General features: G+C 36.8%; 1 protein-coding gene across 1 annotated transcript in view; it reads left to right on the forward strand.

The window, feature by feature from the left end:
• Positions 1-6,757: 6,757 nt before the first annotated feature.
• Positions 6,758-26,145, forward strand: part of LOC118807453 (E3 SUMO-protein ligase CBX4-like) — a 30,112-nt gene continuing 10,724 nt past the window's right edge. The window contains exons 1-3 of the mRNA XM_036569464.1: positions 6,758-6,826; positions 6,988-7,031; positions 15,740-15,805. Coding sequence (XP_036425357.1) covers positions 6,758-6,826; positions 6,988-7,031; positions 15,740-15,805 — 179 coding nt within the window. The remainder of the gene's footprint in view (positions 6,827-6,987; positions 7,032-15,739; positions 15,806-26,145) is intronic.

Here is a 26,145-nt window from a genome sequence, read left to right on the forward strand (position 1 = left end):
GAAATGTCTTGAAAAATAAAGAAACCACTGGTGTACTAACAACCACACATGGGACAGGTTGGCCAAGGAAAATGACAGCAATATTGAGAGACCTCAAAGAAAAAACCCAAAACAACAACAATGTCAGTGACATCATAACAACCTCGACAGGGCAGGGATGAAGGTATCACAATCATCTATTTAAAAAACGACTTTAAAAGCTGTAATATAGAGGCCATACCTCAATATGCAAAACACTCATCAGCAGTGAGAATCGGAAGGCCAGGCTGGAATTTGCAAAGACATACAAAGATGAGCCACAAAAGTTCAGGAATAGAGTTTTATGGACAGAAGAGACCAAGATTAACATCTACCTAGGTACCTTGGAAAGGCCAAAGTGTGGAGAAAGAAAGAATCTGCTCATGATTCAAAACATACAAGCTCATTGGTCAAGCATGGTGGAGGCAGTGTCATGGCTTGGGCCTGCATTGCTGATTCTGGAACAGACTTACTAATATTTATTGACGATGTAACTCATGATGATAGCAGCAGAATGAATTCAGAAGTCTACAGAAATGTTCTGTCTGTCAATCTAAGTGGGAGAAACTTTATCATGCAGCAAGACAATGACCCAAAACACACTGCCAACACAACAAAGGACTTCATTAGGGAAATGAAGAGACTGGCCAACTCAATCACCAGGCCTTAACCCAACTGAGTAGCATTTCACCTTCTAAAGAGACTATGTTTTACTTAAAGACTACCTGTTCCTATATTTTTGCTTGCCTAAAAAATGGGGGGGTCTACCCCCAAAGGTGCCATGTTCTAAGTAGTTTAGCACATCTAGATGTAAATGTCAGGAAATTAAAGCCAAAATTCTGATCTGTCGTGTCATATTCATCTTTTGATATCAAAGAATTGGCCTCGCCTTTCCAGTACTTTCAGAGAGATTGTATACAAATTGTTGGAATAGCCTAAACTAGCAGTTTCCACTGCAACAGATTTTTATACCAGTCACAGATCCATTACATCTTGGACAGTGGGCCCTACTGTAAATGAGAGCTTCATCTCAGTGGGCTTGTTCCCTGTACACATGAAATAAAGCATGAACTAAAGTAAGTAAGTAAAGTAAGATGCAAGTTAGTTCCTTGAAAGCATTGCAAGTCTAAAATTTTACTGTCTTGATGACAGTTAAACAATGTGGCCCATTGATGCACAGGAACTGCTGACTTCTACTGCATTTCAGTGTACTTTTTCTGGGTTTCGGCACTTAAGAAGCTATCATATCAGTAAAAGTGAAAGTAGAGTTTTGCATGAGCGATGGAGAATCACTAAAAAATTCATCTTTGTGTTACTGTAGCAGATGACATCATTTTGTTATGCATCCCTGATGTTATTCTCCTTTCATTTCAGCTAGTGGGGTTAGCCTCTGAGTGAGTGAATGAATAAATGAATGAATTTCAAGTAACGTCACTTCATCTGCTCTCTTACTTACAACATTTCTTAGTGACATTTGTTTAAGTGGTATTCAAAGCATGTGGTTGGATGATAGCAGAACCGGCTGACTGTTACTATATTTCTAGAGTACTTTATCAGACGCAACAGTTAGTAAGCGCTCATTAGAGGTGAAGTGAAGCTCTGCATGAGTTTTAAAGACACTGACTTAAAAATGAAAAGAATAGGAAAAATGTGGAACACATGACTCAGGACCATGATCCTCATTCTCCTGATGCTGCATACCATGGTTTTAACATAAACAGATAGATTGGGCTGTGTGGAAGTGTGTTCTGTGATGGAGTTCCATCCAGTACCATTGGGATGAGTTGGAGTGATCCACAACTGAACATCCAACATCAGTACCAAACCTTACTAATGCTCAATCAAATCCTGACAGCAACATCTAGTGTAAAGCCTTCCCAGAAGAGTAGAGACTGTTACTGCAGGACAAACTCCCTATGAATACCTTTAATCACGTCTGAAAAGTACTTTGAGCTGCCACCAATATGAAAAGTGCAGTATAAATAAAATTTATTAAGGTAAAAATAAAATTATTATTATTATTTGATTTCAAAAGAAATGCTGGAGAAGCAGGTGTCTAGAAATTTTTGGACATAAAGAGTATTAATTTTGGAAAATTGTTTATAGAAAATCATGACAATATGAAACAAACTAATATAACGTCTTGTCATTGTTTCATGATGCCCACCTACTTGACTGTATTCAATATTTTGAAGCATTTCAAATAATTATCTTTAAGTGCACTCAGCAGCATTTTTCATTAGCTGAAGGTGGTCACTTATTTAATCCCCTAAACTACATCAAATATAGACTTGTTTGTGATGTTCACAGTTGTGTTCTTTTGTTTATATGTGTGGGTTTATACATATTAGTCCACAGAAACCAGCCGAAAATGTTACGGGCCAATGGGAATTCCTATGACCCTCCCAATTACCCACACCAGCAGTAGAAATTAAGTAGTTAGAGGTGAGACTTTTTTTTTTTTAAATTAGAACATTTCAAAAATTACTGAGATTCTTTTGTATTACAAATGCTGTGCATAAATCATTTGCTCAGAGGCCCTGTCTCTGTAAACAGTTTTGATAGAAAACTGCCATCACAGACTAACTGCATCATTTTATTGAACTCTAAGTTCAATAGTACTGTAAGTATACTATATGGAGGTGAATGTATAATAGATAATTACAAAGAATTATACAGCACAGCACTGCAGAAATCTTACAGTTACAAAAAGCACTTACAAAAAAGAACTGTAGGTGCAAACTATGGGGGACATCAGGTCATTTGGACAACACTTACAGCTCAGTGCTATCTGAGTGCTCAGATATTGTTTATCCCAGCACCTGACACACCTGAAATGACCCATTATAAGCATAGAATATTTGGTACATTGGTACAATATTTGGTATTACAGCAAAAATGTAGACCAGCTGGGGGCCCAGGGGACATATTTGAGAAACACTAGCTAGAAAGCTTGCTTTGCGCACACACACAGTTCCAATGTAAACTTTGAATACTCCAAATACACCGCCTTATTTTATAAAGTGGACACTCATTTGACAACACTACACTAAACACTAATCTATTTTATTGAAATCAGTCAGTCAAGTCAAGTCAGTCAAGTCACAAAGGAGATGGTTGTTGACTTTAGGAGAGCACAGAGTGACCACTCTCTGATCACCACCAACAACCCCCCTGTGGTGATTGTTGCGAGCACCAAGTTCCTTGGTGTTCACCTAGCAGAGAACCTCACCAGGACCCTGAACACCAGCTTCATAACCAAGAAAGCCCAGCAGTGTCTCTATTTCCTGGAGAAGCTAAAGAAAGCTCATCTCCCACCCACCATCCTTACCACCTTCATTTTAATCATTAATCATTAATCACAAATCATTTTAATCTCTAGTCTACATATGAATTAATATTAGATTTATATTAACTAATCAGTATACTGACTCAACACAAATTTTCAAAACAGAAATCATATCCCAATACTACAAGAAAGATGGAGTTTTTATTTTACTTTCATTTTCAGATTCAAATGGCTAAGGGTGTACCTTAAAGATCAATTCTGCAGCCTCTGCTCTTTACTGCATATATTATTAGTCTTTGTCAAAATGTGCCAAATGCAAATTTTCATCATTATGCTGATGATACTGTCATCTATAGTTCAGGACCTACTACTTTGTGTAACTTACAAGATACTTTTAATATTATACAACACAGATTTTATAGTCTTAAACTTGTATTAAAAGTTGACAAAGGAAATTCAAGGAAAATCTGCACGAACCTTCTGCCTGTCACCTCTTTAAAGGGAAATATGGTCAAAAATGCGTCTACTTTCAAATATCTTGGTTTACTATTAGATAGTTCTTTGACATTTAAGCCTCATGTCTTGCATTTAGTAAAGAAATCAAAGAAGAAAATGAAATTTTATTTTAGGAATAAGTCTTGTTTGTCCTTTGAAGCAAAAAAAATCTTGTTTTTGTTATTTTTTTTACCAGCAGTTGGTTATGGAGACATCAGCGCATGCACCTTTGTACTGCTTATGCACATTAAAAACTGCATCGTGGTGCTTTAAGATTTATTACTAATTGTTGGTTGATTGCTCACCGCTGTGGTCTTTATGGAAGAGCCCTTATTGACTATGGGTAGGCTCATTCATCGGCATATTTTAATTTATAGATCTGTTCTTGGCTCATTATGTTCTTGTCTATACTATTAAAATGATGGTTCTTCAAGGGCTCTTTAGAAAAGAAAAGGGTTCTACAGTGGTGTGAAAAAGTGTTTGCCCCTTCCTGATTTCTTATTCTTTTGCATGTTTGTCACACTTAAATGTTTCAGATCACCAAACAAATTCAAATAGTAGACAACGATAACACAAGTAAACACAAAATGCAGTTTATAAATGAAGGTCTTTATTATTAAGGGAAAAAGAAGTGGTTTATCACATCTTTGGAAAGCTGAGTTCAATTTCCCTAGCCACACCCGGGCCTGATTACTGCCACACCTGTTCACAATCAAGAAATCACTTAAATAGGACCTGCCTGACAAAGTGAAGTAGACCAAAATATCCTCAAAAGCTAGACATCATGCAGCGATCCAAAGAAATTCAGGAACAAATGAGAAACAAAGTAATTGAGATCTATCAGTCTGGATAAGGTTATAAAGCCATTTCTAAAGCTTTGGGACTCCAGCGAACCACAGTGAGAGCCATTATCCACAAATGGCGAAAACATGGAACAGCGGTGAACCTTCCCAGGAGTGGCCAGCCGACCAAAATTACCCTAAGAGCGCAGCGACGACTCATCCAAGAGGTCACAAAAGACCCCACAACAACATCCAAAGAACTGCAGGCCTCACTTGTCTCAGTTAAGGTCAGGGTTCATGACTCCACCATAAGAAAGAGACTGGGCAAAAATGGCCTGCATGGCAGAGTTCCAAGACAAAAACCACTGCTGAGCAAAAAGAACTTAAAGGCTCATCTCAGTTTTGCCAGAAAACATCTTGATGATCCCCAAGATTTTTGGGAGAATACTCAGTGGACTGACGAGACAAAAGTTGAACCTTTTGGAAGGTGTATGTCCCATTACATCTGGTGTAGAAGTAACACAGCATTTCAGAAAAGGAACATCATACCAACAGTAAAATATGGTGGTGGTAGTGTGATGGTCTGGGGCTGTTTTGCTGCTTCAGGACCTGGAAGACTTGCTGTGGTAAATGGAACCATGAATTCTGCTGTCTACCAAAATATCCTGAAGGAGAATGTCCGGCCATTGTCCAGCTGAAGCGCACCTGAGTTCTGCAGCAGGACAATGATCCAAAACACACCAGCAATTCCACCTCTGAATGGCTTAAGAAAAACAAAATTAAGACTTTGGAGTGGCCTAGTCAAAGTCCTGACCTGAATCCGATTGAGATGTTGTGGCATGACCTTAAAAAGGCGGTTCATGCTCGGAAACCCTCCAATGTGGCTGAATTACAACAGTTCTGCCAAGATGAGTGGCCAAAATTCCTCCACAGCGCTGTTAAAGACTCATTTCCAGTTATCGCAAATGCTTGATTGCAGTTGTTGCTGCTAAGGGTGGATCAAACCTGTATTTAGGTTAAGGGGGCAATCACTTTTTCACACAGGGCCCTGTAGGTTTGGATTTCTTTTTCCCTTAATAATAAAGACCTTCATTTAGAAACTGCATTTTGTGTTTACTTGTGTTATCGTTGTCTACTATTTGAATTTGTTTGGTGATCTGAAACATTTAAGTGTGACAAACATGCAAAAGAATAAGAAATCAGGAAGGGGGCAAACACTTTTTCACACCACTGTATATCGCACCCAAAAGCATTCTTGTCAAATTTATAACAACAGAAGAAGCCTCTTGGGTGCGAAATAGAACCCTTTTCAAAACGGTTTGATATAGAACCATCTACATCACATTTTCCATCAAACTGAAGGACCATGCAAATAACCACTTAATCATGCAAAGGTTTTTTTTTGAGTGTTCAGGGTTGTATATAGAACCATTTTCTTTAGAAATGGTTGAAGAACCACCTTTTTTTAAGAATGTATGTACCCTTATATATCTAAAAGAAACTAGGAATTAGTCTACACTCTCAAAATATGTATCTTCCTAAGATTTCCACCATATGTATTGAATTAGGAAAGTAAGCTTTCAGTTAGGCAGCACCCATTGAGTGGAATTTGTTACAGAAAGACATTAAATGGTTAAAAACATTTTTCAAACAGTGGAAATGGGTAAAACTGTTTTTTTTTTTTACTGTTTTAAATAATTTATTTGGGGGTGTTGATGGTTGATCTTTCTGTTTTATGTTTGTAGTGGATTGGTTGTCATTGTGAAATGGGCTTGATGCTGCCTGTCTTGGTCAGCACACTCCTGTAAATGAGATTTTAATCTCAGTGAGTCTTTTTTCCTGATTAAATAGAGGTAGTAAAAAATGTTACGACACTATAATGATGATAGATATACTGTAGTAAGGACAGCTTGATAAGTAGGATGAATTGTTAGAACACCTGCTCACCTGAGGTGTTGTAGGTAAAACCATCCACCTTGACACCTCCATTTTCAGCTCCTCCCCCAACTGCAACCAGCTATTCTCACTGACTACCAAGGCCAAGCACAGTTCACCTCGAAAAAGCCCAGCGTCCTGAATGAAGCTGTACTCATATTTCACATTTACACACAGTTTATCTCCCACACACACACACACACACAGCAGGAGGCTCCGGCGTCCAAGCAACGGGGAAATGGAGCTCTTTGCCGAAGGAGAGCATGTCTTCGCCGTGGAGAGCATCGAGAAGAAACGGATCCGGAAGGTTTGTGCTGCAGATTTGGCCTTTTATTTCTGGCAGGCGAGTAGATCTTTAAGTGCGTGTGTTTTTGTTAATGCATAAGAGTAGGGCTGCTTAGTGCTGCTGTTTCTGCTGCATACCTATAAAAAACATTAATCTGGCGTTTATCACTTTTTTCTCCGCAGGGAAGGCCCGAGTATCTGATCAAGTGGAGTGGCTGGTCACCCAAGTGAGTGTGTAACGAGCCTGTCTCTGACAGGGCTGAACTCTAACTTCACCCCGCACACGCTGCAGCTGCTGCGTCTGATGCACCTGTTCGTCATCGGTAACAGACCGCAGTATGGTTGGCTACCGCAGTAAAGTTGAATGGCGGTTAGCGATTCGGATTTGTATCGGCTTTAACTCCGGAATGCAGTAACGTTCATCTACAAACCCTGGTGCATTTTGTCAGTCTTGATTTGTGAATTCTGGTGACGTCATTTTCCACGACAAAATCCGCCAATATTACACATCAGGGGTTTATTTTCTACAGTGTGTAACTTCAATAGTTGAGCTTTCAGATGAATAAAACCAGGTTCAAACTGACCAGACTGATTTGTGAAAAATTTCACAGTTCTTATTTTGCCCGTCCGTGGCCGGTGTAGACTGCAAACAGGGAAAGTGAAATTAAGCGAAATAAAAACGGTTGTTTACTTTGGCAGGTGATTTTTTAATACAAATAACATCAAAATCTATGAAAATGTGTTTGATTAAGCAGAACTCGATTTGTGAAAAAAATCACAAATGGAGCTCGATATGTTTTAGTGCTCCATACAGCTCTGTCTCCTTAGGAATAAGACTATCTGACTATGGAGTTTAATTATACAAACATTATCAGTAACATTGCAAATTCACTTGTTGTACATATTACTTGATTTGTGAAAATATTCACGAACACAGTTTGGTGGTTTTATTTTTTTATACTGTTCCACTCTCATTTTCAGCTTTTGGGGGCAATAATAGAACATTAATACATGAAACTGTAATAACTGGTCAAGTACAAAGATAACAGCACACTCAAATTATTTTTTTCTGATTTGTGAAATATTTTACAAATATATTAATGTCAGTCCTTTATTAATTCGTTTAGGCAACAAAATGCTGAATATTTGGAGGGCTTGACTTTGAAACACCATGTACACTAAAAGTAGCAATGAAATTTCACTTGTAGCCGTTATCTGATTTGTGGAAGCTTTCACAAACATAGTTTTTTTTTTTTTTTTTTTGCAATTGTAATAATACAGTAATTCAGCTTTTGGGGGCAAATATAGAATATGAATGCATATAACTTCATGTACGGATCATGTAGAGAGATGAAAGTAGGTTAAAATACAGCCATTCTATTAGCAATGTTATTAACTTGTTTTAGGAGCTAGAACATTTGTGAAAACTTTCACTGTTTTATACTATGATGTGTACATTTTCTCCTGTAAAATATATTCCAGTTAGTTAGTCAAACACTTGCACAGCAGTACATATAACTTCAAAAAACTGATTATGCCAAATGATGAAAGCAGGCTTTAATGAGTGTTCCAGTTTGTAAAAACTTTCTGTTGTTATTTTATTTCTTCTTTTTCATTTAACACTTTCATTTATTTCAATGACTGTCATTATTTTTTATGCAACAAAAATACTTATATTTGAAAACATTTAAGTTTTCACAAATCAGAATATGGCTACAAAAAGTGAAATTTCATTTAGCTTTTGTTGCCTAAAAGTATTAATTAAGGACTGATACAGAAAGTTAATATGTGTGTGCTGTTATCTTCATACTTGATCAGTTATTAAAGTTGTATGCATTCATGCTCTATTTTTATACCAAAAAGCTGAATTATACTGTATTATTACACATAAAAATGGGAGTAGAACTACATAAATCACTCAAATATACTGTGTTTGTGATAATTTTCACAAATCAAGTGATAAGCAACATTGCATGGTAGTGCATATATATTAAATTGTGTTCCAAAGTTAAAACCACATATATTTCAGCTTTTTTGTGCAAAAGCTTTTTAATCAATGACTGACAAATAATTCTAGCCTGTTTTCATCTCTTACATGTATTACTTTGTCAATGTTTGGGTAAATGATAGAAATATCCCATTTTAGATGCATGGTAATGAAAATAGACTTGTATAAAACAATAAAATATCATAAAATCTGTTCGTGAATATTTTCACAAATCAAGTAATATGTACAACAAGTGAATTTGCAATGTTACTGATAATGTTTGTATAATTAAACTCCATAGTCAGATAGTCTTATTCCTAAGGAGACAGAGCTGTATGGAGCACTAAAACATATCGAGCTCCATTTGTGATTTTTTTCACAAATCGAGTTCTGCTTAATCAAACACATTTTCATAGATTTTGATGTTATTTGTATTAAAAAATCACCTGCCAAAGTAAACAACCGTTTTTATTTCGCTTAATTTCACTTTCCCTGTTTGCAGTCTACACCGGCCACGGACGGGCAAAATAAGAACTGTGAAATTTTTCACAAATCAGTCTGGTCAGTTTGAACCTGGTTTTATTCATCTGAAAGCTCAACTATTGAAGTTACACACTGTAGAAAATAAACCCCTGATGTGTAATATTGGCGGATTTTGTCGTGGAAAATGACGTCACCAGAATTCACAAATCAAGACTGACAAAATGCACCAGGGTTTGTAGATGAACGTTACTGCATTCCGGAGTTAAAGCCGATACAAATCCGAATCGCTAACCGCCATTCAACTTTACTGCGGTGACTTACCGTCGGCTGTATTTCCGTTATGCGGTAACAAACACCTGCAAATAATGTTGCGTTTTGTTAATGATGATTTGTGAATCCGATATTACACTTCCGTTTTTTATTTTTTTACACTGTAAAAATGGCCGTCAGAGCTACCTACAAAAAGTACTTCATGTGGTAACAAGCAATTGAACTAGTTTTATTCAACTCAAAAAAAATATATATTTTGATTGAAAGAATCAGAATCATTCATATGAAGTATTTATTTAGGTCGAATAAAACTAGCTGATTTGCTTGTTACCAAGTGAAGTAATTTTTTAGGTGGCTCTGACGAGCCATTTTTACAGTGTAAAGCTTGTAATTCCAGACGTTGACCACTCAGATGAATGCTGGATCAGCTTGACCACTGGAAAGCTGGAAAGCTTTCACCGCCCTGATTTTGTCTGTCCTTGGCCTGTGTAGACCGCATATAAGGACAGTGAAAGTGAGTGAAATAGTACAGTTTATTTTTACTTTGGCAAGTTATTTTCAATCAATAACTATTTTCAAATGTATGAAAATGTGTTCGATTAGCAGAGCTCGATTTTACAAAAGAAGTCAGGCTGATAAAACAGTCCTGTTTCTATCTTTCACTCATTCATGGGTAAGTTTCTGAACATAAATTAAGAAACAGATCTATTTGACGCTTTCATTTCATACACAGCAATTTTTACAGTGTTGAAACATATTGATTTTTCATTTTCCATACAATTTGAGTTAAAATTACACTCAAATTTTTAATACACTTAAAGTGGTGTAAAATACCAGCACTTCATAAAGTGTAACTTTAACTCAAATTGTTGTGGACCCACATAAACTGAGAAAAGGTTAGATTTAACACTCAGAGTGTAGCTGTAACACTGACAAATTTGCTGTGCACTTACACTCCCCTATAACACCAGACTCTTAGCAAAAACAACTCAAGAATGGAGTTTGTCAGCTCTTTGTTGATAATCTTTTGCACTAAAATCCTGAAAAATAGTAGGTTTTGATTCTGGAACAGTATTTTGGATATAAATACTGCCAGTAATCACATAAATACACTTCTGTGTTTTAGGCTTTACCTGATTCATGAAAACCCTTTTCCCATTACTATGTGGAAAATGGAGTATTTCAGTTTTTGGAGCAAACACTGATACAGCAATGTATTACTTTAATAAGTAACCTTGTACATTCACTTGTTTTAGGCATTATCCAATTTATGAAAACCTTCACAAATCAGATAATGCCTAAAATAATTGAATGTACATTGTTACTGGCGGTGCATTTATCTGAAATAGTGTTTCAAAGACAGACAATACTATCATTTTAGTGCAAAAGCTTATCAATGAAGGACTGACAAACAAGTTGAGACAAAATTCACAAATCAGGTGGTTTGATTTAAGCCTGCTTTCATCTCTCTACTTGTTCAATTATTGAAGTTAAATGCATTGCTATATGAATCTTTGGCCAAATAACTAAATACCCTATTTTTCCACATGGTAATGGGAATATGGTTGTATAACACACCCCAATACACAGAACTCTGTTTGTGTAAGTTTTCGTAAATCAGGTAAAGCCTAAAACAAGTGTATTTATGAGATTACTGGCAGAGTTTATATCTGAAATACTGTTCCAAAGTCAAAACCTACTGTTTTTCAGCATTTTAGTGCAAAAGCCTATCAATTAAGGACTGACAAACATAAATATAGTTGTGAAAAGTTTCGCATATTAGGTGAGTTTATTTGAGTCTGTTTTCATAGGTATTATTGTGCCAAAGTTTGCCCAACTAACCGAAATACCCTAGTGCTTCCTTATGATCGATTGGTTTAATTACGTGTCAGTTTGAATTCAACCGAACAGGTCGCTGATGTCTGACCCAACCTATCAAAAATAGGTTCTGTGGTCTGTGTGACAAAATAAAATGTGTGTATTGCTCGACTGCCGTTAGTAGCAGCAATTGGTGCTCGATACAAGCCTGTGTAAAGAGTCAAATGTTAAACAGGCCGATTACACAGACAGTGCAGAGCGAAAACACAGTGGGGAACGTGTCTTGATGTTGAATTCACATGTTTGGTGTGAATCATTGTAAAAAAATAAGTAAGAAAAAGAAAACCAGCAAAAACTGTGGGTCTCGGTTTGCTTCTAAATAAAGCCTGGTTCAGCTCGCTGCTGGTGGGAACGCATTTTTACAATGGTCCACACTTTTTAACTTAATGACTCTTTACAGACCATAATAATAACGGCGGAGCAATAGAATAAATAAAATAATAGAGAAGCAATGCCTTTAATTTTGGCACATGCATCGCAAAACGTGGAGCATAGCGACCTGATGTGTTAGGCTACATTCATACAAAAGCAGATTTCAAGTAAGGTTTATTATTGTTGCTTTGACTGTGATACACGCAAACCAGCACTCCCGTTTAATTTGGTCTACTGCAGTGTGAAACCAACCGATATGAAAACAAATACTTAAACTCTGGTTCAGACTTTAGCAAAAGAACTAAGTCAAATCTTCTCCGCACTGAATTCATCCTATAGCCAGATTATGGGTTAGTAACTGTTACCACCAATCGGCACCCTCCCGCAACGCACCGCGACAATCATAGGTACAGCACCCCCTTCAAAAAGTCATGGCGCCTCCCCTGCCTAAAACAAGAGGATTTGCAGGGTTGTTGGTAGTGTTTGTATATGAAATGAAAAAGTCTTACTTTATGTTCAGAAACTTACCCATGAATGAGTGACAGATGAAGCAGGACTGTTTTCATGAGTCTGGCTTGTCAAATCTTTTACAAATCGATCTCTTCCAAATCAAACACGTTTTCGTAGATTTTGGTGTCATCTGTATCGAAAATAATCTGCTAAAGTAAAAATAAACGCTTATATTTCACTTAATTTCACTTTCCTTGTTCACGATCTACACAGGACACGGACAGACAAAATCAGGACTGTGAAAGTTTTCACAGATCAGCCTGGTCAGTTTGAACCCGGCTTTATTCACCTGAGTGGTTTAACTTTTGAAGTTATAAGCTTTAGGAAATGATAATAAATGATAAATATAATGTTTGTGAAGAGTGACGTCATCTGAATTTACAAATCGGGACTAACAGAATGAAGCATTATTTTCAGGTGTTAAAAGATGTCTGAATCGCTAACCGCACACAGCGCCAATTAAAGCATGTAAAGCACAGACATGATTGCGAAATGCACACTCAGTTTTTTCTGCTTACTTTTCTGCACAGTATGTTGTGAAGTAAACGAGCAAAAATGATCACAATTACTTTTTCCTACTTCCCAGAAGACAGAGAACTACAACCAAATATATTTCAGAAGTGTCCTCTGGTAGATTTAGTTGAACATATGGCTCCTAACAGCAAAACACCGACACGTTACTGTTTAAGGGAGCGTCTAAGTGCACAACCTGTATACCAGAGACGGTTTAGGCTTTAACACATTAAAGCCTGTAGTAGTTGTTTAGAGTCATTGTTGGCTTACAACAGACGATATTTTACTTAAAAATCTATTACCATGGAAAGAATTATGAATTAAAAATGTTAAATAGTCACAAAAAATCAACAAAGTAACCAAGTAACAAAGTTTGACCTATGGAGATGGATGATTTACCACAGATGGAGTCATAGAGCATGTGTACAGTAACAAATTAAATTGGTAAAATTATTACTAGATGACTCCCCAATGATACATACTGTACCCTTCTGAAAAGATGTTTAGGTTTACCTCATTACAGGTCACTCATGAGTCTAATAATAAAGCAGCCAGACAGCAAGGTGTAAGCAAGGATGCAACATGGTCTCATTAGGGTCCTGGGCACATGTGTGATGGGAAAGATTAAATAAAATATTCCTGGTTAGTAATCAATAAACTAAACATTGGCTGAATAGAGACCCCTCCTAATAAGGTAATATAGGGAAGCAGACCATGGACCGTATGCTGTAGACTCTCTAATGGGGAAAGAGTTTCTGGGCCCACAGAAGGGAGCTGTACCAGATGACAGTTTAAGTTATAGCTGAGGTCCACTCTTGTACATATATAAAGGGTTGTGTGAGACGGCCCTATGGAGAGTTGCGTAAGAGGGCCCTGTAAGGAGGGAACAATCTGGTAAGAGTCAGAACAGAGTGGGTTTAAAAAAAAAAAAGACATCATATGCATTTCGTTTTAAAGGCTACCAAAAAAGGTGTAAGGACATGTTGGGGACCAAAATGGTAAGGAATTGTGTAACTGGGGTGGGGAGATTACCTCATCACCCCAGAGGGGAACAAAAAAGGAATGTTTTGAGATGTTCTTTGCATTGTGATTGACCGGGAACCATCTTGCCATTTGATGCTCAATAAACCTTTTCCTTCCTTCCACAAGAACTCAGCACCGCTGAAGTCTTTTTCATTCCTTTTTATCCTCTTTTCATTTTTGTTGATATTCTTTGATTCTTTTAATTCTTTTTGAAGATGTTAGATTACACACAGTTATTAGGGCAATAGTTTAGATAATATTAGAGTTACTTATAAATGTCTAGACCCTGGGCAAAAAGAGATAGCTCTTGATTGCGACACGTGTCTTTGGAGACCCTTCTACGCTCTTAAGATAATGCAAAATATATATATCTATATATACCTAAAAATAACTTTAATAAACAATTTGTTTGTTCATTTATGTGAGTTTTGAACAGCTGTAAAAATGTAGTTGTAACATTACAGGAGAAGGAAGAAAGGTTCTCTGTAACTAGCCAATGTAACACGTTTTTTTTCCACATCTATTCATTTGCTGAGTTTAACATATTTTAAACAAATTAAACATAAAATATTAAATATGCCATATTTATTATGCACGTTCTCCATCAATCTGAAGAACCTTTTAATGATACAAAGAACCCTTTAATCATGCAAAGGGTTCTTTGTGTGTTCATGGTTCTTTACTAAAGAACTCTTGAAGAACCATCTTTTTTAAGAGTGTAGTTAAATTCTGAAAAGCAGAAAGTGCTATTGTTCCTTTTTTTTCATAAGGTCCTGTGAAAAATATTGTTCCTTTCATTTTGTGTATCATTTTTACTGCTGAACAGGAAGCATGATATTGGTTAAAATCTTCAGTCAAGAGAGCACAAAAACAAATGTTTTGTACTGTGTTGATGCAGAAATGTATTTGAGTGCTTTAGTTTGTGGCCTTGATAATGAAAATGAACAACACCAGCACTGCGGTTTTGCTCAGCAGAGTTGTTTGTCACAGCGAGCTGTACTGAGTGCTGAGTGCTGAGTGATTAGACCATTACAGGAACTGCCCTGTGGGAGAATATGCGCCGTAAGTGTAACTGTTCACACAGAGCAGGTAGTACAACTCTGCTTACTGCTTTATTGATGATGACTGACCGTCTCACTTTCTTTAACTCGAAATACACGCTTAACACCATGGGCCAGTTGCCAGTGACGCAGGAAGCTGTTTTAAGTTTGGGGTGCTGAAATTCTGAGCAGCATGCATGTTACCTGAGCACTGATGTAATGCAAAACGATTCTCCTTTTTTTGACAAATTACATCAAGCAGAGTGAGTCAGGAGGTGAGATAATGTGGCGAGAGATGGCAACATACCCACATAACCGACACATCAGACCGTTGATGCACACCCTGACTTCTCTGCTCTCTCTCCTTCTGGACAAACTTTATGCAAATCAATTTTATGGTGTCCAATCAGATTGTTGATGTGTGGCGCGGTAATGGATTGTGTCTCACCCAAAGTCACACTTGAACACACTCCAGGTGTATAGCAGTTGTTAAAAAAGAAAATATTCAAAGTGCGGGGCATCATTACAATTTTTTTTGTTTGTTTGTCTAAAAAACGGTATTAGGCTGCTTTGGGGGGCTCAACAATGTCCCACAGCTCTGCACACACTTTGCACCTCAACCTGCGTGTGTTTTAACAATGCGTCCCCAGAGTGGCCAGCAGGTTTTTAATATGACATGGTGGCACTGGCCACCCCTTGGCTATGCCCCTGCTTTGCTCTTCTGCATCTCTCTGCCAGCTGTTTTAGATGATGGCCATGTTTAACAGAGTATGGTTAAGAAATCTAGTCATGTTCATGAGTCTGCTCATTCCTCCCTTCCCCCCATCGTCTCACTGTTTTTCTCTTTTTCTCTTCATAGGTATAACACGTGGGAACCAGAGGAAAACATCTTGGACCCGTGCCTGCTGGTCGCCTTCCAAAATAGGTGAAGTGGAGGAGAAGGAGGATGAGGGAAGCTTTCACCACTTTCACTCTCTGTCTCTTTAATTCAGTTCAGTTCAATTCAGTTTCCTTTAGTGACTTTAACCATATTTAGCTGCGATATTGAGAAAGCATGACTGAAATAAGATGAAATAAGAACAAAACATTTAGAACAATTGAAGTGTCTCACTCCAAACTGCATTGCAGACCATTTTTAAGAATGTTGTTGGGAGTGGACTTCACACACAAGAAATTTCAATGATCTATTATGAATAATACCACCTTTATTAGAGAAGTAAAATGTTTTCCACTGTACATCTTTCTTTTCAAAAACACTCATTGAAATGAACCTGTTCTGTGCAAAAAATCTTAGGCATTCTTTGCAAATGTTTTATCTGGCAGTGTGTTTTCCCAGTAAAACACTGTTATTAAAATAAATACAAATTAACATAAATACAGTAAAATGTAAAGTTTAGCAAAATTCTGAATATGTAGGTTAGAAGAACACTGCTCAATTTCTCTGTGCGTCACAGCGCCCCACTGAGTATTTTGTCATTACTACATTAAGTTAAAGCCATATGGAGACCACAGAAAGCCACAAACCACATGTAGCTAAGAGTCTGCACAGAGAAAGGGAGCCAGTCTAATGGCCTGTTACCCCAGCTAATTTGACAGTCTAGTTTCTTTGTTTTTTACGCCTTGTATCTTTCAGCTCGGAAACAGTGAGCTGTTAGTGAGTTAGTAAAGTGATGCCAAACAAGATAAGTGATGTTAAAAGTTTTATTTCATTAAATTTATACGAGTATATTATGTATGTAAACGTATATATTATACATTTATCAGCTCTCTGACTGCATACATTCTGTAGGAGCTCTCTAATCCATGACATGATGTGGTGCGTCTGGCATGTAGTGGCCTAATATTTTTCCCATATGAAAGGCAGAATGTTGAGAAGATTCATGTCTAACTGCCACAAATCATGTCACAAAGGACATCTCTCACACTGACCCTCACAGACATTACATACAGACTCACATACACTGTGAGTGGCTCGTCAGATCAACCTAAAAAAAATACTTCAATTGAACCAGTTTTATTCAACTCAAAAACTAAAATTAAAACTAGTTCATTTGCTTTTTACCGCATAAAGTGTTTTTTAGGTTGATTAGACGAGGTATTTCTACAGTGTAAGAAATCAGCAGGTGCATTAGGCTCTATTTTGTCTCACTAACTGTATGAGTAGCTACCTTTCCCTTTAGCTGGGGTTTAGTACAGACATGCTTTTAAAACATGTTTAAAGTGTGCTTTTTCAGTAATCATTGAGGACAGAAATACAAAAGAGACAAGCAGAGGGAGAGAGAGGTATTTTCAGCTGAAAAACATAAATAAATAGTTAAATGACTGCTTAAATAAACAGACAGGGTAACTGGAGTCAAAGCAGTTAATGAAACAGTAAAAGTTTATGGAAGAACAAAGGGATAAGGAAGGAAAAAATAAAAAGAAAAGGTGCATAACAGATGTAGATTGGTAAAAAGGAGGAAAAAAACCTAAAGGAGAAACAGTTGGTGTAATAACTGTTTATTCAGCAGTTATTTTATTCACTATGAGCTGTAGGTCACATTTCTGCAGAATGGACCCCACTAAAATTTTGATCCTAGTTACGACCCTGGTTCTTACTATATGATGATTAGCAGCTCATGAGCTGATATGAGTTGATTTCAAGACCCTTTTCAGTATAACATTTATTATATGTGTGCTTTTTTGTATGTGTGTGCTTTGTTATATAAAAATAAATAAGTAAAATAAACGCTTTTGTAAGCTCATTTAGCTTGCTAGCATCAGTCATGTAGAAGAGAACCCACTGTAACTATACTACATCTATTTCTCTCCTTTAAGTCATTTGTATGAACTATTTGTGCACAAATGTTGAGACCTTTCTTAAGAACATATTTAGTTTGATATTTAAGTGTGTTTTATGAAAGACTCCCCTTGCAGTCAACCAGAAAAAGACTAAAAGATATCCAGACCTCAAGGAAACAGCTTGCTTTACATTAGGAACACAGAAGCTAGACTCCTGTAGAGAGGACAGTTATTTAGGATTAAACATTAACTGGAAACTTCAAATGAGCAGTCAATAAACTGAGAGAGCATGTAGAAAATTCTATGCAATTAAATGACAAATTCACATTCAAATACTAATTCAAATTTGGTTCAAATCAATCCAGTACTGTAAAAAATAGTCAGGTCAACAAAAACAACAACAAAAAAATTAACTCATGTGGTAACAAGTAAATTATCTAGTTTTATTTACCCTAAATAAATACTTTGAATGAAAGATTCTTTCAATCAAAGTATTTTTTTAGTTGAATTAAACTAGTTCAATTGCTTGTTACCACATAAAGTCATTTTTTTTAAGTGGAACTGGGCCATTTGTACAGTGTAGTAGTAATAGCTGTAGTATTAGAGAGAGAATTCTTGGGCCTGATATTATAACCAATAAGTAACGTCTTAATGCAGCTGATACTGATATATTAAATCAATAATTTAATTGAATTTATTTTATTTTTATTGAATTATTTTAATGTTTAACTTTATGTAGATATTTCATGTTATTGAGCAGATACTGTTATCGAGAGCCATTCACAACAGTATATATATAATATAACAATTCATAAAAACAATGAACAGAGATAACTAACAGAGTACAACAACAAACAGTAGTTGAAATGAAACAAGGCTATAAAAAGAAGAAAATTTTGTTACACCCATGTAGATGAAGGCTGCACACTAACAGAACTTCTCCCAGCCACAACTTTGCATGTTATCCTGTATCTTTAGAAGTTGAAGATTTGAAAAAAATCCTTAGCTTTAACTGCTGAATGACATTCAATTCAAAGTGACGCTGAGTGGGTCCTCAGTCATTTGCCATGGCATGTAAGACAATCCTAATCTTGGAGATAACAGGCAATAGGTTTAGTTTATTCAAATCAGACATGAAATATCACCTATTCTGAAGTCTTTCACTTCAAAAGTTAATAGAAATATAGCTGAGGTACGGCCATTTTGATAAGACCACTTGGCCTTTTTGTGTTTTGCTAGCGCCAAGCTAACGGCAGTGCACATTCACAGCGAGCTGTACTGATTACTGAGTGCTGAGTGATTAGACCATTACAGGAACTGCCCTGTGGGAGAATATGCGCCGTAAGTGTAACTGTTCACACAGAGCAGGTAGTACAACTCTGCTTACTGCTTTATTGATGATGACTGACCGTCTCACTTTCTTTAACTCGAAATACACGCTTAACACCATGGGCCAGTTGCCAGTGACGCAGGAAGCTGTTTTAAGTTTGGGGTGCTGAAATTCTGAGCAGCATGCATGTTACCTGAGCACTGATGTAATGCAAAACGATTCTCCTTTTTTTGACAAATTACATCAAGCAGAGTGAGTCAGGAGGTGAGATAATGTGGCGAGAGATGGCAACATACCCACATAACCGACACATCAGACCGTTGATGCACACCCTGACTTCTCTGCTCTCTCTCCTTCTGGACAAACTTTATGCAAATCAATTTTATGGTGTCCAATCAGATTGTTGATGTGTGGCGCGGTAATGGATTGTGTCTCACCCAAAGTCACACTTGAACACACTCCAGGTGTATAGCAGTTGTTAAAAAAGAAAATATTCAAAGTGCGGGGCATCATTACAATTTTTTTTGTTTGTTTGTCTAAAAAACGGTATTAGGCTGCTTTGGGGGGCTCAAAAATGTCCCACAGCTCTGCACACACTTTGCACCTCAACCTGCGTGTGTTTTAACAACGCGTCCCCAGAGTGGCCAGCAGGTTTTTAATATGACATGGTGGCACTGGCCACCCCTTGGCTATGCCCCTGCTTTGCTCTTCTGCATCTCTCTGCCAGCTGTTTTAGATGATGGCCATGTTTAACAGAGTATGGTTAAGAAATCTAGTCATGTTCATGAGTCTGCTCATTCCTCCCTTCCCCCCATCGTCTCACTGTTTTTCTCTTTTTCTCTTCATAGGTATAACACGTGGGAACCAGAGGAAAACATCTTGGACCCGTGCCTGCTGGTCGCCTTCCAAAACAGGTGAAGTGGAGGAGAAGGAGGATGAGGGAAGCTTTCACCACTTTCACTCTCTGTCTCTTTAATTCAGTTCAGTTCAATTCAGTTTCCTTTAGTGACTTTAACCATATTTAGCTGCGATATTGAGAAAGCATGACTGAAATAAGATGAAATAAGAACAAAACATTTAGAACAATTGAAGTGTCTCACTCCAAACTGCATTGCAGACCATTTTTAAGAATGTTGTTGGGAGTGGACTTCACACACAAGAAATTTCAATGATCTATTATGAATAATACCACCTTTATTAGAGAAGTAAAATGTTTTCCACTGTACATCTTTCTTTTCAAAAACACTCATTGAAATGAACCTGTTCTGTGCAAAAAATCTTAGGCATTCTTTGCAAATGTTTTATCTGGCAGTGTGTTTTCCCAGTAAAAACACTGTTATTAAAATAAATACAAATTAACATAAATACAGTAAAATGTAAAGTTTAGCAAAATTCTGAATATGTAGGTTAGAAGAACACTGCTCAATTTCTCTGTGCGTCACAGCGCCCCACTGAGTATTTTGTCATTACTACATTAAGTTAAAGCCATATGGAGACCACAGAAAGCCACAAACCACATGTAGCTAAGAGTCTGCACAGAGAAAGGGAGCCAGTCTAATGGCCTGTTACCCCAGCTAATTTGACAGTCTAGTTTCTTTGTTTTTTACGCCTTGTATCTTTCAGCTCGGAAACAGTGAGCTGTTAGTGAGTTAGTAAAGTGATGCCAAACAAGATAAGTGATGTTAAAAGTTTTATTTCATTAAATTTATACGAGTATATTATGTATGTAAACGTATATATTATACATTTATCAGCTCTCTGACTGCATACATTCTGTAGGAGCTCTCTAATCCATGACATGATGTGGTGCGTCTGGCATGTAGTGGCCTAATATTTTTCCCATATGAAAGGCAGAATGTTGAGAAGATTCATGTCTAACTGCCACAAATCATGTCACAAAGGACATCTCTCACACTGACCCTCACAGACATTACATACAGACTCACATACACTGTGAGTGGCTCGTCAGATCAACCTAAAAAAAATACTTCAATTGAACCAGTTTTATTCAACTCAAAAACTAAAATTAAAACTAGTTCATTTGCTTTTTACCGCATAAAGTGTTTTTTAGGTTGATTAGACGAGGTATTTCTACAGTGTAAGAAATCAGCAGGTGCATTAGGCTCTATTTTGTCTCACTAACTGTATGAGTAGCTACCTTTCCCTTTAGCTGGGGTTTAGTACAGACATGCTTTTAAAACATGTTTAAAGTGTGCTTTTTCAGTAATCATTGAGGACAGAAATACAAAAGAGACAAGCAGAGGGAGAGAGAGGTATTTTCAGCTGAAAAACATAAATAAATAGTTAAATGACTGCTTAAATAAACAGACAGGGTAACTGGAGTCAAAGCAGTTAATGAAACAGTAAAAGTTTATGGAAGAACAAAGGGATAAGGAAGGAAAAAATAAAAAGAAAAGGTGCATAACAGATGTAGATTGGTAAAAAGGAGGAAAAAAACCTAAAGGAGAAACAGTTGGTGTAATAACTGTTTATTCAGCAGTTATTTTATTCACTATGAGCTGTAGGTCACATTTCTGCAGAATGGACCCCACTAAAATTTTGATCCTAGTTACGACCCTGGTTCTTACTATATGATGATTAGCAGCTCATGAGCTGATATGAGTTGATTTCAAGACCCTTTTCAGTATAACATTTATTATATGTGTGCTTTTTTGTATGTGTGTGCTTTGTTATATAAAAATAAATAAGTAAAATAAACGCTTTTGTAAGCTCATTTAGCTTGCTAGCATCAGTCATGTAGAAGAGAACCCACTGTAACTATACTACATCTATTTCTCTCCTTTAAGTCATTTGTATGAACTATTTGTGCACAAATGTTGAGACCTTTCTTAAGAACATATTTAGTTTGATATTTAAGTGTGTTTTATGAAAGACTCCCCTTGCAGTCAACCAGAAAAAGACTAAAAGATATCCAGACCTCAAGGAAACAGCTTGCTTTACATTAGGAACACAGAAGCTAGACTCCTGTAGAGAGGACAGTTATTTAGGATTAAACATTAACTGGAAACTTCAAATGAGCAGTCAATAAACTGAGAGAGCATGTAGAAAATTCTATGCAATTAAATGACAAATTCACATTCAAATACTAATTCAAATTTGGTTCAAATCAATCCAGTACTGTAAAAAATAGTCAGGTCAACAAAAACAACAACAAAAAAATTAACTCATGTGGTAACAAGTAAATTATCTAGTTTTATTTACCCTAAATAAATACTTTGAATGAAAGATTCTTTCAATCAAAGTATTTTTTTAGTTGAATTAAACTAGTTCAATTGCTTGTTACCACATAAAGTCATTTTTTTTAAGTGGAACTGGGCCATTTGTACAGTGTAGTAGTAATAGCTGTAGTATTAGAGAGAGAATTCTTGGGCCTGATATTATAACCAATAAGTAACGTCTTAATGCAGCTGATACTGATATATTAAATCAATAATTTAATTGAATTTATTTTATTTTTATTGAATTATTTTAATGTTTAACTTTATGTAGATATTTCATGTTATTGAGCAGATACTGTTATCGAGAGCCATTCACAACAGTATATATATAATATAACAATTCATAAAAACAATGAACAGAGATAACTAACAGAGTACAACAACAAACAGTAGTTGAAATGAAACAAGGCTATAAAAAGAAGAAAATTTTGTTACACCCATGTAGATGAAGGCTGCACACTAACAGAACTTCTCCCAGCCACAACTTTGCATGTTATCCTGTATCTTTAGAAGTTGAAGATTTGAAAAAAATCCTTAGCTTTAACTGCTGAATGACATTCAATTCAAAGTGACGCTGAGTGGGTCCTCAGTCATTTGCCATGGCATGTAAGACAATCCTAATCTTGGAGATAACAGGCAATAGGTTTAGTTTATTCAAATCAGACATGAAATATCACCTATTCTGAAGTCTTTCACTTCAAAAGTTAATAGAAATATAGCTGAGGTACGGCCATTTTGATAAGACCACTTGGCCTTTTTGTGTTTTGCTAGCGCCAAGCTAACGGCAGTGCACATTCACTTTTCACAATGAGTTTAATGTTAGGCAGTTCTACCCTAAACACTAACACACACAGCGAGCTGTACTGATTACTGAGTGCTGAGTGATTAGACCATTACAGGAACTGCCCTGTGGGAGAATATGCGCCGTAAGTGTAACTGTTCACACAGAGCAGGTAGTACAACTCTGCTTACTGCTTTATTGATGATGACTGACCGTCTCACTTTCTTTAACTCGAAATACACGCTTAACACCATGGGCCAGTTGCCAGTGACGCAGGAAGCTGTTTTAAGTTTGGGGTGCTGAAATTCTGAGCAGCATGCATGTTACCTGAGCACTGATGTAATGCAAAACGATTCTCCTTTTTTTGACAAATTACATCAAGCAGAGTGAGTCAGGAGGTGAGATAATGTGGCGAGAGATGGCAACATACCCACATAACCGACACATCAGACCGTTGATGCACACCCTGACTTCTCTGCTCTCTCTCCTTCTGGACAAACTTTATGCAAATCAATTTTATGGTGTCCAATCAGATTGTTGATGTGTGGCGCGGTAATGGATTGTGTCTCACCCAAAGTCACACTTGAACACACTCCAGGTGTATAACAGTTGTTAAAAAAGAAAATATTCAAAGTGCGGGGCATCATTACAATTTTTTTTGTTTGTTTGTCTAAAAAACGGTATTAGGCTGCTTTGGGGGGCTCAAAAATGTCCCACAGCTCTGCACACACTTTGCACCTCAACCTGCGTGTGTTTTAACAACGCGTCCCCAGAGTGGCCAGCAGGTTTTTAATATGACATGGTGGCACTGGCCACCCCTTGGCTATGCCCCTGCTTTGCTCTTCTGCATCTCTCTGCCAGCTGTTTTAGATGATGGCCATGTTTAACAGAGTATGGTTAAGAAATCTAGTCATGTTCATGAGTCTGCTCATTCCTCCCTTCCCCCCATCGTCTCACTGTTTTTCTCTTTTTCTCTTCATAGGTATAACACGTGGGAACCAGAGGAAAACATCTTGGACCCGTGCCTGCTGGTCGCCTTCCAAAATAGGTGAAGTGGAGGAGAAGGAGGATGAGGGAAGCTTTCACCACTTTCACTCTCTGTCTCTTTAATTCAGTTCAGTTCAATTCAGTTTCCTTTAGTGACTTTAACCATATTTAGCTGCGATATTGAGAAAGCATGACTGAAATAAGATGAAATAAGAACAAAACATTTAGAACAATTGAAGTGTCTCACTCCAAACTGCATTGCAGACCATTTTTAAGAATGTTGTTGGGAGTGGACTTCACACACAAGAAATTTCAATGATCTATTATGAATAATACCACCTTTATTAGAGAAGTAAAATGTTTTCCACTGTACATCTTTCTTTTCAAAAACACTCATTGAAATGAACCTGTTCTGTGCAAAAAATCTTAGGCATTCTTTGCAAATGTTTTATCTGGCAGTGTGTTTTCCCAGTAAAACACTGTTATTAAAATAAATACAAATTAACATAAATACAGTAAAATGTAAAGTTTAGCAAAATTCTGAATATGTAGGTTAGAAGAACACTGCTCAATTTCTCTGTGCGTCACAGCGCCCCACTGAGTATTTTGTCATTACTACATTAAGTTAAAGCCATATGGAGACCACAGAAAGCCACAAACCACATGTAGCTAAGAGTTTGCACAGAGAAAGGGAGCCAGTCTAATGGCCTGTTACCCCAGCTAATTTGACAGTCTAGTTTCTTTGTTTTTTACGCCTTGTATCTTTCAGCTCGGAAACAGTGAGCTGTTAGTGAGTTAGTAAAGTGATGCCAAACAAGATAAGTGATGTTAAAAGTTTTATTTCATTAAATTTATACGAGTATATTATGTATGTAAACGTATATATTATACATTTATCAGCTCTCTGACTGATGTGGTGCGTCTGGCATGTAGTGGCCTAATATTTTTCCCATATGAAAGGCAGAATGTTGAGAAGATTCATGTCTAACTGCCACAAATCATGTCACAAAGGACATCTCTCACACTGACCCTCACAGACATTACATACAGACTCACATACACTGTGAGTGGCTCGTCAGATCAACCTAAAAAAAATACTTCAATTGAACCAGTTTTATTCAACTCAAAAACTAAAATTAAAACTAGTTCATTTGCTTTTTACCGCATAAAGTGTTTTTTAGGTTGATTAGACGAGGTATTTCTACAGTGTAAGAAATCAGCAGGTGCATTAGGCTCTATTTTGTCTCACTAACTGTATGAGTAGCTACCTTTCCCTTTAGCTGGGGTTTAGTACAGACATGCTTTTAAAACATGTTTAAAGTGTGCTTTTTCAGTAATCATTGAGGACAGAAATACAAAAGAGACAAGCAGAGGGAGAGAGAGGTATTTTCAGCTGAAAAACATAAATAAATAGTTAAATGACTGCTTAAATAAACAGACAGGGTAACGAGTCAAAGCAATGTGAATAATCTTATATTTTAGGAAGATATGTGTACTTCTAAGAGGAATTGTTGCAGGCATTATCTGTAATAACAGTCATAGCCCTTAAATGCGGCGTTTTTGACAAGTATTAGCGCATATTATAATTTAATACTTTAGTTCCTGACGGAACTACCGGCAATGTTCTATACAGACGGCATCGTTTTTTTGGCGTCAGTTGGGAATGAGCTAGAAAATACGCTTAAACTTCTGTTTTCCCAAATGTGTACTTGTAGTCAGACCCAGCAGCGCTTTATACTGTGCTGGAGAGCTATGGGCAGTTGCAGCAAACATAACCTTAAAATGGATTATGTATGTGTGTGTATGCAGGAACAATAAAGACACTGGCAGAGAGGGAAGCCATCGAGTCAGACATTTTCTGGAGTGACACAGATAATCTTACATAGAAATAATGTTAAAAATAGTACAGCCATAAATGTGGTCTCAACTCCCAAACTTCACTGGAATAGGAGCGCAACAAACAGACATGAAACATAAAAGCAAAAAGCTGTACACTATCATGCAAAATAAACAAACTGTATTACAGAATAAGGATTAAGCTGAAACGACTTTACATACAAACAGAATAAAGCACTAGACTAACTACTTTCATAATTGATTTTCAAATAATGAAATACAGCATATATTTGACTGTTAGATGTTATTTT

Source organism: Colossoma macropomum, unplaced genomic scaffold (assembly GCF_904425465.1).
Source record: "Colossoma macropomum unplaced genomic scaffold, Colossoma_macropomum, whole genome shotgun sequence".
NCBI lineage: Eukaryota > Metazoa > Chordata > Actinopteri > Characiformes > Serrasalmidae > Colossoma > Colossoma macropomum.